At 43.3% G+C, this 12,399-nt stretch overlaps 1 protein-coding gene across 1 annotated transcript in view; it reads right to left on the minus strand.

Annotated features, from left to right (window-relative positions):
* Positions 1 to 626: 626 nt before the first annotated feature.
* Positions 627 to 12,399, minus strand: part of HPRT1 (hypoxanthine phosphoribosyltransferase 1) — a 42,653-nt gene continuing 30,880 nt past the window's right edge. Inside the window, exons 5-9 of the mRNA XM_044234958.1 lie at positions 9,551 to 9,568; positions 7,302 to 7,384; positions 2,399 to 2,445; positions 1,888 to 1,964; positions 627 to 1,365 (exon numbers count right to left, since the gene is read on the minus strand). Coding sequence (XP_044090893.1) covers positions 1,318 to 1,365; positions 1,888 to 1,964; positions 2,399 to 2,445; positions 7,302 to 7,384; positions 9,551 to 9,568 — 273 coding nt within the window. The 3' untranslated portion in view covers positions 627 to 1,317. The remainder of the gene's footprint in view (positions 1,366 to 1,887; positions 1,965 to 2,398; positions 2,446 to 7,301; positions 7,385 to 9,550; positions 9,569 to 12,399) is intronic.

Consider the following 12,399-nt stretch of genomic DNA (forward strand, 5'->3'; position numbering starts at 1 on the left):
AACAGGCCCCAGAGTTTAGCACCCCAAGGTCACAGAGCTAATAAGCAAAGGACAGTCCAACCCAGACCTCTTCACTACTCATCCATTCAACGACTGTCACCTGAGCTCCTAGTACCTTTGAGACACTGAGTGTATGTGTCAGTGAACAAGACAGGTACAAGTTCTCATCTTCCTTATGGGGCTGACATTCTAGAAGACGCGGATAGGGGAGACAAACAGGAACCCATACGAATGTAAACCACCCAGCTCGTGTTCAGGTTATGCCGCTCGGAACTGCCACCAGCAACCAATTTTTTACCTGCCAAAAGGGTCATTTCACACGGTTCCACCTAATAGGAGGTGGGAAGGCAGATGGGAAGCGGGAGGCAAAGGGTCATGAAGATCAAATGAGGTAGGTAACAACAGTGAAAAGGCTAGATGAAACTAGAATGTTCCGGGACCGTAACAAATTATTACATGGTATTACTTCAAGTAATACTTCAATGCATTCTACCATATCATCATCATTCGCTGTGCTCGGTCAAGATTACAGTTAAAAGAGCTGCTCAAACTTAACAGACAAGGAAAAAGTAACTGACAGAAAATGACACTAGGTTAATCTGTAGAGAAATGATAGGCATGCGGAGTTTCTTTTAAAGAGACAGCCTTTATTGTAGGGATGTTTACATTGAAGAATTCAAAACGTGGTAACGGGTTTTTGGTTTGTTTGGGTTTTTTTGGAATTTATTTACTGATTTGTATTTAAAAGGAAATGTTGACACAGATTCCCCAGAAATCATCTGAACAAGCGGGGAAAAAAACAATTAATCCTGCTGAAGCAGTAAAATAATTCCAAGACATATGGTTTACCCAACAGACAATACTGTAGATGCTGTCGCTGACACGAAAACTGACTGCTCCTTACTCTTTTAAACACACAGTGGTATATAATTAACAATATTCAATCACTTCTGTTCTTTCCTGAATATATAAAAATTAAAATACCAATTAAAAAACTAATATATCTTCTCTTTAAATGTTTCTTACAGATACAATTTCAATATTTTCATTCGATAGTGGTGTAGCTTAAGAGATTTTTTTTTTATTCACAAGTCAAACAACACTCCACGCCAAGAGAACGGATAGTCTATAGGCTCGTATTGCAAATAAAGACTTCAGGAATGGAGCAACGGGCATTTCTAAAATACAAAATGGATAAAATTCTGAGAGGATACATGCAATAAAGCTCTATGGAGCAGCTGGCCACAGAACTAGAACATTCTACTGATGATTTCAGTGGGGTTCCAGATGCTTCCGAACTCAACGTAAACTCTCATCTCAGGCTTTGTATTTTGCTTTTCCAGTTTCACTAATGACACAAACATGCTACAAGATAAAAATCCAGAGATTCACATTAGAAAAGCGTATCCTGCAATGGAAGGCAAGAACAGCGTTTTGCACGGCTTGGGGGAACAGCGCTGCGCTGCAGGGGCTCCACTGGACAGACAGACAGACAGAGGCTAGCGGGGCCTTCCTCACCGGGTGCGGAAACGCACGCTCTTGCCTCCTGCCCACGGAGCAGAAGCAGGTGCTTGAAGGAGAGTGAGTGAAAAGACTTACACCAGTTCATTTATTTCTCACTTATGACCACATCTATCATCTGAAATAATAATGGGACAGTTACTGTATGTTAAAGCTGTTCGACTGTTGCAGCCAACAGAAGTGTCGCCCCAGCCTGGCCAAGTTCCAGCTCTAAGGACGTCTGCGCTTGACTACAGCTTTATGTGACTAATGGGAAGCATCAGTCTGTTCAAATTATGAGGTGCTGGAAAGAGAAAACAATTCCTCTCTTTCGTAAATTTTTATACGGGCTCTGAAAAATGAGTGAGAAAAAGAGGCATTACTTACATTCAAATCCCTGAAGTATTCGTTATAGTCAAGGGCATATCCTACAACAAACTTGTCGGGAATTTCAAATCCAACAACTGAAAAGAATCATAAATCATCACTCAGATACAGAAAACATCATTTTGGATTCAAATGCTTATGAATGTGCCTCTCTACAGATTCTCTCTAAAATCTTAATGAAAAAACAAAACAAAACAAAATAAATATCCTCTGAAGTAACTCTCAACCATTTCATAGAAAACTTTCTCAGGTTGGGGCACCTGGGTGGCTCAGTGGGTTAAAGCCTCTGCTTTTGGCTCAGGTCATGATCTCGGGGTCCTGGGATTAAGCCCTGCATCGGGCTCTCTGCTTGGTCGGAAGCCTGCCTCCCCCTCTCTCTCTGCCTGCCTCTCTGCCTACTTGTGATCTCTCTCTGTCACTCTGTCAAATAAATAAATAAAATCTTAAAAAAAAAAAAAAACTTGCTCCAGTTAAGGATGGTTAAATGACTGACAGAAAGTAATTCACTTACAGTCTGGTTTATAGCCAACACTTCGAGAGGTCCTCTTCACCAGCAAGCTGTTAATTACAAAATGTAACATGTGACATAGGGAGACGGGACAGGGCATCACAAAAGGGGACATTCATGCTCTGAGACATGGTCTCTCCTGCACCTAGAATATTTTCTATGTAGAAAGACTACGAAACGAGCAGTGAGCTTGCAGGGACCGGGCAGGACAGCAGTGAGCTCCCGCCACAGCCGAGGCCCTTGCCTGATCCCCACTAGGAACACGACTGAGGATTCTGAGATGGTTCTGACCCCGACTACTCACGCACCCATCAGAGGGCAGCGGATCAGAAGGATGAATGGATGGGGAGTGTCAACGGGCAGTTTCAGGATCCCTGGAAGGCCAATGCTACAACTGCAAAGGGGTGCGGGAGATGTGAGCGTCACCTTTTGAGACTCTTAATATGTGGCTTACAAAGATCGTGAGGCTAAAAATAACTAGCATGTTCAAGGAGCTTGTACTGATTTTTGAGAACAAAAACTGTAGCTGGGATACACCACCTCTAACATAAGCTCATTTCGTAACCCAAGTGTGTACTGCCTGCTGGAATTTTTCAGCCATTAAGAAAACCTATTGGGGTGCCTGGGTGGCTCAGTGGTTAAAGCCTCTGCCTTCGGCTCAGGTCATGGTCTCAGGGTCCTGGGATCGAGCCCCGCATCGGGCTCCCTGCTTGGCAAGGAGCCTGCTCCCGCACCCCATTGCCTGCCTCTCTGCCTACTTGTGATCTTTGTCAAATAAATAAAATCTTAAAAAACAAACAAACGAACAAACAAAAACATATGGAAATCCTATTAAAAAAAAGAGAGAGAGAAGCTATCAACAGTGTTTTGATAACCTTTATGTATGTTAAGGGCAGTCCCAATAAAACTTACGATTTTATACCTTCTTAGATAAATATATTTCAAAAGCTGGAAAGGACAGGGGTGCCTGGGTGGCTCAGTCGGTTAGCCTCTGCCTTCAGCTCAGCTCATGATCCTGGGGTCCTGGGATTGAGCCCCTCCCTCCCCCACATCGTAGTCATCAGGCTAACTGCTCAGTGGGGAGCCTGTTTCTCCATCTGTACCCCACCGCCCCCCTGCTTGTGCTCGCTCTCTCCACTCTGGTCTCCTCCCAAATAGTTAAATAAAATCTTGAAAAAAAAAAAAAGCTGGGAAGGGCACAAAATGATTTTCAACCTTAGTTACACATCAGACTCACCTGGGCACTTTAACAAAACAAAACTCAGGTATCCGGGCCACACCCCTGACCGATTACATCAGAATTGCTGGGGATGGGGCACAAACATGGGTTTCTTTTTGTTTTGTTTTGTTTTACAATTTGTATAAGTAAATAAACTACAAGGCATACTTCAGAGATCTTGTGGGTATGGTTTCAGAGCACCACAACAAAGCAAGTATCACAGTAAAGGGAGTCAAATGAATGTTTTGGTCTCCAAGGGCATAAAAATTACGTTTATGCTACACTGCAGTCTATTAAGTGTGCTACGGCATCACGTCTAAAACAGTACGCATCTTAGAGACATTTTATTGCTAAAAGGCTTTCATCTGAGTTTTCAGAATTCATAATCACTGATCACCACAGCAAATATAAAAATGAAAAAGTTTGAAATATTCCAAGAATGATCAAAATGTGACAGAGAGGGGCGCCCGGCTGGCTCAGCAGGTTTAGCGTCGGGCTCCCTGCTCAGTGGAGCCTGCTTCTCCCTCTCCCTCTGCTCCTCCCCTGCTCATGCTCTCCCTCTCTCTCAAATAAATAAATAATCTTAAAAAAAAAATTGTGACAGGGACAAGAAGTGACCGGAAAACCGGTGCCTACAGACTTGCTTGATGCTGGTTGCCACGGGCCTCCGATCTGTAAAAAACACAGTATCTGGGGCGCACGGGTGGCATATATTTGCAGGGGGAAAAAAAAAAGAAAGGTCTAAACTCAGTTACATAAGTACAATCCAAATAAATAAATAAATAAATAAGAAGGGGCGCCTGGGTGGCTCAGTCATTATGCATCTGCCTTCAGCTCAGTTCATGGTCCCAGGGTCCTGGGATCGAGCCCTGCATCAGGCTCCCTGTTTGGCGGGGAGCCTGCTTCTCCCTCTCCCATTCTCCCTGCTTGTGTTCCCTCTCTTGCTGTCTTTCTCTCTCAAGTAAATAAATAAAATTAAAAAAAAAACCACACAGTATTTGCCAAGTGCAATAAAGCAAAAGCACGATAAACTGAACTATGCCTACGTTAAGAGGTACTAAGCAGATAGAAAGTTCAACATGAACAGCTTATTCAAATTCTTCATTTTGAAATAATTATGTAATATTTTGAAATAATTATATAAATAATTACAGGTTGCCGGAAGTCACAGAAATGCGCAGGGCCATGCCACGTGGCCCCTGCCCAGCCTCCTCCAGTACTAAGAGCTGACATTAACTGGCAGATCACCAGGACCAAGACGCGGGCTCCGGGGAACTGACCTTATCCAGATCCCACCAGTCTAACACGCATGCGTTTGCGTGCGAGTGTGTGTGCTTCTGCACGATTTTATCACACATGCGGGTTCAAGTGACCACCACCGCCTCGGGATGACAGGACGTCCCATTGCGCGAGGCTCTATTTACAGTCACGTATCACGTTCACCTCCCTCACCCCCGGTAACCACTCACGTGCTCTCCACTTCTGGCATTTTGTCACTTTAAGAAGGTTGCATACATGGAGTCATATAGGAGGCAACCTTTCGAGATTGGCTTTTTTTTTTTTTTAAAGGAGGCTCCACACCTAGCGTGGAGCCCAGCACGTGGCTTGAACCCATGACCCCGAGATCAAGAGTCGACATTTAACCGACTGAGTCCCCCAGGCACCCCGGACACTGGCTTTGATGAGCACAGGCCCCTTGAGGCTTAGCTAGGTTGTCCCGTGTTCCTTCGTACGACTGAGCAGGGCTCCATGGAACGCTGCCCTGCGGTCCGTTTCGTCATTCACCCACTGATGGGCACTTTGGTTGATTCCTGTTTGGGCCTATGACAAATGAAGCTGCCACGAGCTTTCGTGTATGAATCTCCAGGAGGACCTAAGTGCTCATTTCTCCGGGACAAATGCAAGTGCTGGAGTCATACGGCAGCTACGTGCTTAGTTTCTCACAAACCCGACAAGCCGTTTGCCAAGGCAGCCATTCCATCTGACGTTCCCACCGATTCACAGTTTTTAAATTTTTAATCGAACTTCTTGGAACACCCAGGTGGCTCAGTGAGGCAACTGCCTCCTACACGGGTCGTGATCCTGGGGGTCCTGGGATCGGCTCCTGCTTTCGGCTCCCTGCTCCATGGGGAGCCTACCTTTCCCTCTGCCTGCTCTGCCTGCCGCTCCCCATGCTTAGGCTTTCTCTCTCTCTCTGACAAATGAATAAATAAAATCTTTTAAAAATATATTAAAAAATAAATAAGTAAATTTTAATTGAACTTTTAAAATTTTTATTTATTTGACAGACAGAGATCACAAGGAGGCAGAGAGGCAGGCAGAGCGAGGAGGAAGCAGGCTCCCTGCTGAGCAGAGAGCCCGATGCAGGGCTCGATCCCAGGACCTGAGATCATGACCTGAGCCGAAGGCAGAGGCTTTAACCCACTGAGCCACCCAGGCGCCCCTTAATTGAACTTTTTAAGTTAAAATGCTTATCTAGTCCTTCTTAAGCCTGCACTGAATAAAAAGAACAAGCTGCCAGGCTTACTTTCTATGTATTGAGCACAGGTTACATACACACCACGAACAGATATGTATCTGTGATATTAAAACCGAATGGTGAGGGCGGGATTAAGAAAAAAAGGTTAAGAAAACATGGACTTAGGCCAGCTCCATCACTAAGAAATGAATGACCAAAGCACCCTCTGGGCACTCCACACCTCCAGCAACACAAAGCCCTCTCTCAGGAGGCAGTCTACCTCAATTCCACAGCCTACTCCAGGAAGGAGGGACAAAAAAGACTATCCCGAGGCTACAGAAGTATCCTGTGCCACGGGAGAGACATAAGCAAGTGCAGGCCTGGCTTACAGGAAGCCACTTAGTGCCCCAGAGTGCAATGTGGATAGAGACCCTCTCATCACACCTGTCTCTGTCAAATAAATAAATAAAATCTTAAAAAAAATAGAAGATGAAATTGCAAAAGCCAAAAAACAAATAAACAACAAAAACAAAAAACAATCCCCCAAAACCACCTCGGGTGTTACCCTACCAGAACCTTACAGTGGCAAATAAAGCCAGAACTGTGAGCCGGGTGGCCTGGTTCAAACCTCACCCCATAGTGTGCTGGACGCTGTGCTGTGCCTCTGGACAATTCCCTATACCTTGGTGTCCCTAACTGTCAAGTGGGAGCCACAGTGCTCCTTCAGAGTTGTAAGGGGTTCAGCTGTAATTATAATTAAATAGAATTAAACTAGAAACAAAGGTAGAGCTAAGAAAGCAAAAGCCAAACAGCAGAGGCAGGGCCCGGAGGGGAGGTTGGCATACGTCATCACTCAATTCCAGGAGCTCCGGATCCTCAGCACCCGCCCCCTCCCTAACACCTCCCCCTAAACCCAGTGTGGGATCCTTGGTCTCAGTTCGTCAAGCAAGCCCCAATGTTCTACCAGGCTACCCAAGACAAGGTGACATCATTATTAGCATGCTGAAAAACCAAGTGTTAATAATATTAAGCAAAAATATGACTGCAATGAAGGGCTTCATTAACACATGACAAAATAATTTACAAAGCGTATTTACTGAGTCTTATTTGAGATCATATTACTTTTTGAAGATAAACAAGTTGAGAACATTTACTCTTACGAGAAGCAATTAATTACTGAAGCCCATTTCAAATGAAGAAAATAGCCCGTCAAAATGTTATATACATACCTTGCGACCTTGACCATCTTTGGATTATGTTCCTTGACCAAGGAAAGCAAGGTCTGCATTGTTTTGCCAGTGTCAATTATATCCTTTAAAAGAAAAAGACAAGACATTTATTTATTTATTTGTGTGTGTGAGAGAGAATGAGAGAGAAAGAACATGAGAGGGGAGGGTCAGAGGGAGAAAGAGACTCCCTGCCGAGCAGGGAGCCCGATGCGGGACTTGACTCTGGGACTCCAGGATCATGACCTGAGCCGAAGGCAGTCGCCCAACCAACTGAGCCACCCAGGTGCCCAAGACAAGACATTTAAAGAGCAAATAAAACTGCATCCTATAAACACGAGACACCGAAACCCCATGGATAAGTAGAAGAATGCTATTGTTTTCAGGGTCGCCAACTCTCAGAAGCAGGTGGTTAAAGACGGCACTCCGAGAAGCGTTGCTCCACGCCATCTTGATAGTCTCCAAATTAATAAGGCTTTACTACATAAAATGACTTTATATTAAAGTGAATCTTAGCTACTTAGTCAAAAGTAGGAGACTATTCAAAATAAATACATCTCTAATTGGAAAAATACTGCTTAAACCATAGCCCTAATGTTCTTCAATGAAAACGTGATGGACGGTACAAAGCGGTGCTTCACAAAGTGCGGTCTGGGAGCCATCAGAAGCATCAGGGCTGGAGACTTGTGAAAAATGCAAGAGTTTCGCGCTGCAGTGGCCAGAACTCGGATGGCCCAAGACTCCCGTCCACTCATGCACACGCCCAGAATAACCTCCCATCCCCAGCGGGAGCACAACCTGGGAAAATGCTGGAACGGTCAGCAGCCATGTGAGAGGGCCACGTGCAAGGACACGAAGTTGGCCTTTAGGAGCTGGGAGCAACCCCTGGCCCGGAGCCAGCAAGAAAACGGGGCCCTTCGTCTTGCAAGCACAAGAACTAAATTCTGCCAACAACCTAAGTGAACTTGGAAGAGGACCGCGAGCCCTGGGCGAGACAGGAGCCCCAGCCTTACTTCAGCCCCAGGAGCCTGAGCAGAGGACTCTGCTAACCTGGACACGCACTGTTTTCAGCTGTTAAATTTGTGGTCATGTGTTAGGCAGCATCGCCCCAGACAAAATCGATCTGAAGTGGAATTAATGAATTTACATTTAAAAACAAGCAACCAGGGGCACCTGGGTAGCTCAGTGGGTTAAGCCTCTGCCTTCAGCTTAGGTCATGATGCCAGAGTCCTGGGATTGAGCCCCGCATCCGGCTCTCTGCTCAGCAGGGAGCCTGCTTCCTCCTCTCTCTCTCTCTCTCTCTCTGCCTGCTTGTGATCTCTGTCTGTCAAATAAGTAAATACATAAATAATCTTAAAACAAGCAACCACGGCACCCAGGTGGCTCTGTCCGTTAGGCGTCCAACTGCTGAGCTCAGTTCAGGCCTTGATCTCAGGGTCAAGCGTTCAAGCCCGCGATGGGCTCACTCTGGGCGTGAAGTCTACTTAAAAACAAACCAAAAAATCCCTCAAGCAACTAGTTCCCAGGCATATTTCCATACTCGAATCTTTTGAAGACAGCGTCACCTGTTTAGTTTTTGATCCATAAGCTGAAGTTTCTATTAATAAAAATGAATTGGGGGTTACTGGTGCTCTTAAGCCTTAAGACATTTTATATAAAAGAATGAAAACTCATTCTACTGGTGAGAGTATAAAGCAAATGACTCTCTCGAGTCATTTGGCAGGAACGGTAAAACTGAAAAGGGACCCACTCTATGATTCGGTCACTGCCTGCATTTAGAGGGGACTCACAAGGGCACACCGACACTGCAACTTTGCATTTTAGGACAACTGCATGTCTCAAGGTGAACAACCTCAGAACTTAACAGGAGTGAAAATAAGATATAAGAGGATATGTATAGTGCAGCACCATATACGTTCTTAAATCCCCAAATATGTTTTGCATGTTGATACACACATGTAATAGAAGCATAAAAAAACACGCATGGGGATGATGTGTATCAACTTTAAAAGAAAGGAAAAACTTTGAAACCCAAAAGAGAGGGGAAAGAAATATACCAGCATTTTCCCATTATCCAATAAAAACAAATTACTAAGTATTTCTTACAAAAAAACCAATCTTACTCCCTTGTAACAACACAAGCCCACAGTTAAAACTGATGACGAGGAATTTCTTTCCCTGGATTACCTTTAGGACCGTGCATATTAAGTTAGAAAATCATAAACACTATATTAAATGTATATAGAACTTACCTCAACAATCAAGACATTCTAGAAGGAAAAGAAATGAAAATCAGTACAATCAGTGTTTCCAATCATAACTGACATCATATAACAAACTCATTATCTGAATTCTTGTTTTTAAGATGCTTTCCTATCTCAAAGCCTGATTTAAACAATGGGCCATCTGCTGGGATTTAGTACTCTTTAATGTGAAATTTTCATCGTAGTGGAACTTTTAAAAACAAAATTTGATCTATATACGTTCATTTTTTTTTTAAATTCTCACTCCTTTAAACAGAGGTCTAATTTTGGGCAAGTCATGAAGTTTCTCTGGGCCTCAGTTTACCACGAGTTAAATAAGGGATGTGAACTAGTATATATCGTCCAACTCTAAGATTCAAGAACTATAATTTGTACTAGAACTCCAAAGTCATGCCTTTAATTCACCATACGGAATCCAGTTCAAAAACCTGTTTTCTCATTAGACTGAAATTGATCTGTATTTGCTGGGTGTGTTCATACGCTTGGACTCAACTAAAGGAAGGTGCCAATGCTTCCTTCCACCATAAACCCTCACCCCAATTTCTACCTCTCAGAATTTTATAGCAGGAAGAGCCCTTACAGAAGAAACCCTCTAAGAATCACCGCCGAGGTACAGAAGAGTCCTATCTGTTCTCATGCTGGTTAGAGGAACGAGGCCCCATTTCAAACACTGGGTATAATCACTGTCACAGGAAGAGTCATGCTACATTGTGACCTGCTGTTCTCCCTTCTTGGTCACATACCAGCTGTATGAAAATCTTCATGTTCTATATATTCTTCTAAGTCAGTGATTACCACGGTAGGGCACACAAGATCCACAGGGTTGCAAGAAAGAAATGTTAGACCTTTTTTTAAAAACCTCACCCTGTCTGAGCTGTAATTTTGCATGTATTTTGCAATATGCATAATACTACCACCACAGTCTGTATTATTGTCCCTTTCCTCCTATGACAACTACTTTGTCTCTTTTCAAGACACTGCAATCTCAATCTTTAGTGGAACTGAATTTAATCAATTAATGGGCCAATAATCATTTCATCACCTGCTATGTGATTCTTTCTCAGAATTTTCTCTACCCTCGCTAGCACATCGGAAGGGTAACACTCTCCCATCCTAACTGTGGCTCACTGCCGCAGCAATGTGTACCAGGGGATGGAGTTATAGTTTGAAAACAGCACTGAGGGGTGCCTGGGTGGCTCAGTGGGTTAAAGCCTCTGCCTTCGGCTCAGGTCATGATCTCAGGGTCCTGGGATCGAGCCCCTATCGGGCTCTTTCCTCAACGGGGAGCCTGCTTCCCCCTCTCTCTCTGCCTCCCTCTCTGCCTGTTTGTGATCTCTGTCAAATAAATAAATAAAATATTTTAAAAAAGAAAACACTGAATTATGAGACAGAAAAACTGGATTCTAGTCTTGACTCTAATACTAAGTAGCTGCACCATCTTAGGCCATAATCATAGACTTCTAGTAATAGGAGATAGCTTGTACAAATCAATCACAGTCCAGCGAGGTTAAATATTTATCTAATACAAAACTGTAGTATCTAGAGTATGATCTCAATATATGGTTTTAAAAATAAAGAATGATCATTTCTACCATTATGGAGAGCTTATTTTATGTCAAATAGCTATATCCTTACTTCAAAAATGAAAAAAAGGATGAGCCTCTGAAGTCAGATGATTTGCCTAAAGTCATAAAACTAGCCAAGTGGTAAAGAAGTATTTTCAGAGTCCAAGGTCCATATTCTCAACCACTAACTGGAAAAAAATTTATGTACATATGTATCTACATAGAATGTCCCCCCAAAATTGGCTGAAATAGAAAGTCTAAATGACCCACAATCTCACCACCAAGAAATAACTTCATCCAACTTAGACGCCTTGATTTTTTCCACAATAAATGTGCTCTACTGTGACTATCAGGAAAAGAAAATTATTTTCGAAAGAGACCTTTTAAGATCACAAAGCCATGTAGTAGGACAGAGCCATCAGGTGGGAAAGGCAACATCAAATGGAATGCCAGGAGGCTTTGAAGGCTAGGCCCCTTCCAGCACTAAAAACTGACTATAGGAGTAAGGGCTTTAAATGACTTCTAAATATGGGCAAAGTACGTGGAAAGGGAAGACTCGGTCTGGCAGTGGTACATAGGATGGGCAGGAAGGGGAAAGTCAACAGATGACTGTAATTTCTCTTTTGAAGTTTTCAAAAATGTTGAGGAGGAGAAGGTTAGTCCGGCAGGACCCCGATCCGGGACAAGAGGATCTGACACTTTGACACAAGTGTCGTATGCTGAAGTTTTCTACTACATCCTCAGTCAAGTAAGCTGTAAACATTTTAAAGCCAGAGAAAGAAAAGAGCTTTGAGGCCAGAAAGACCTGCATTTAAATTCAAGCTTTACCATTCACTGGCAGCATGGCTTTGAACAAGTCCTTCAAATCTGCTGTCTTAGCTTCCTGATCTGTAAAACAGGGGTAACAGTACCTACGCCTCACAGGCTTGTTGTGAAACTTTTATGAGATTATACCTTTATAACTGGTGGTGTTTCTACATAAAAAACTAACTGGCAGCTGAAAAAAAACACAGCAATCTATCATTTGTCACTGGTTACTTGGAAATCATTGCATTGCATCACAAGGATAACACTAAAATATCTTAACATCTCTATTATTTCTGCCAATTGCCTATACTGGAACAATCTCGATGTATTTGGAAAACTCTTTTTGAGAGGTCTTAAAATAGTAGTATGTTTAAATTTACTGAGTATTCGAACTACCAGAACAACTGTTTTAAGAGGCCTACATGCATTATCTCACTTAACGTTCTGAATTCTTTGAGGGGACTG

Source organism: Neovison vison, chromosome X (assembly GCF_020171115.1).
Source record: "Neovison vison isolate M4711 chromosome X, ASM_NN_V1, whole genome shotgun sequence".
Lineage (NCBI taxonomy): Eukaryota > Metazoa > Chordata > Mammalia > Carnivora > Mustelidae > Neogale > Neogale vison.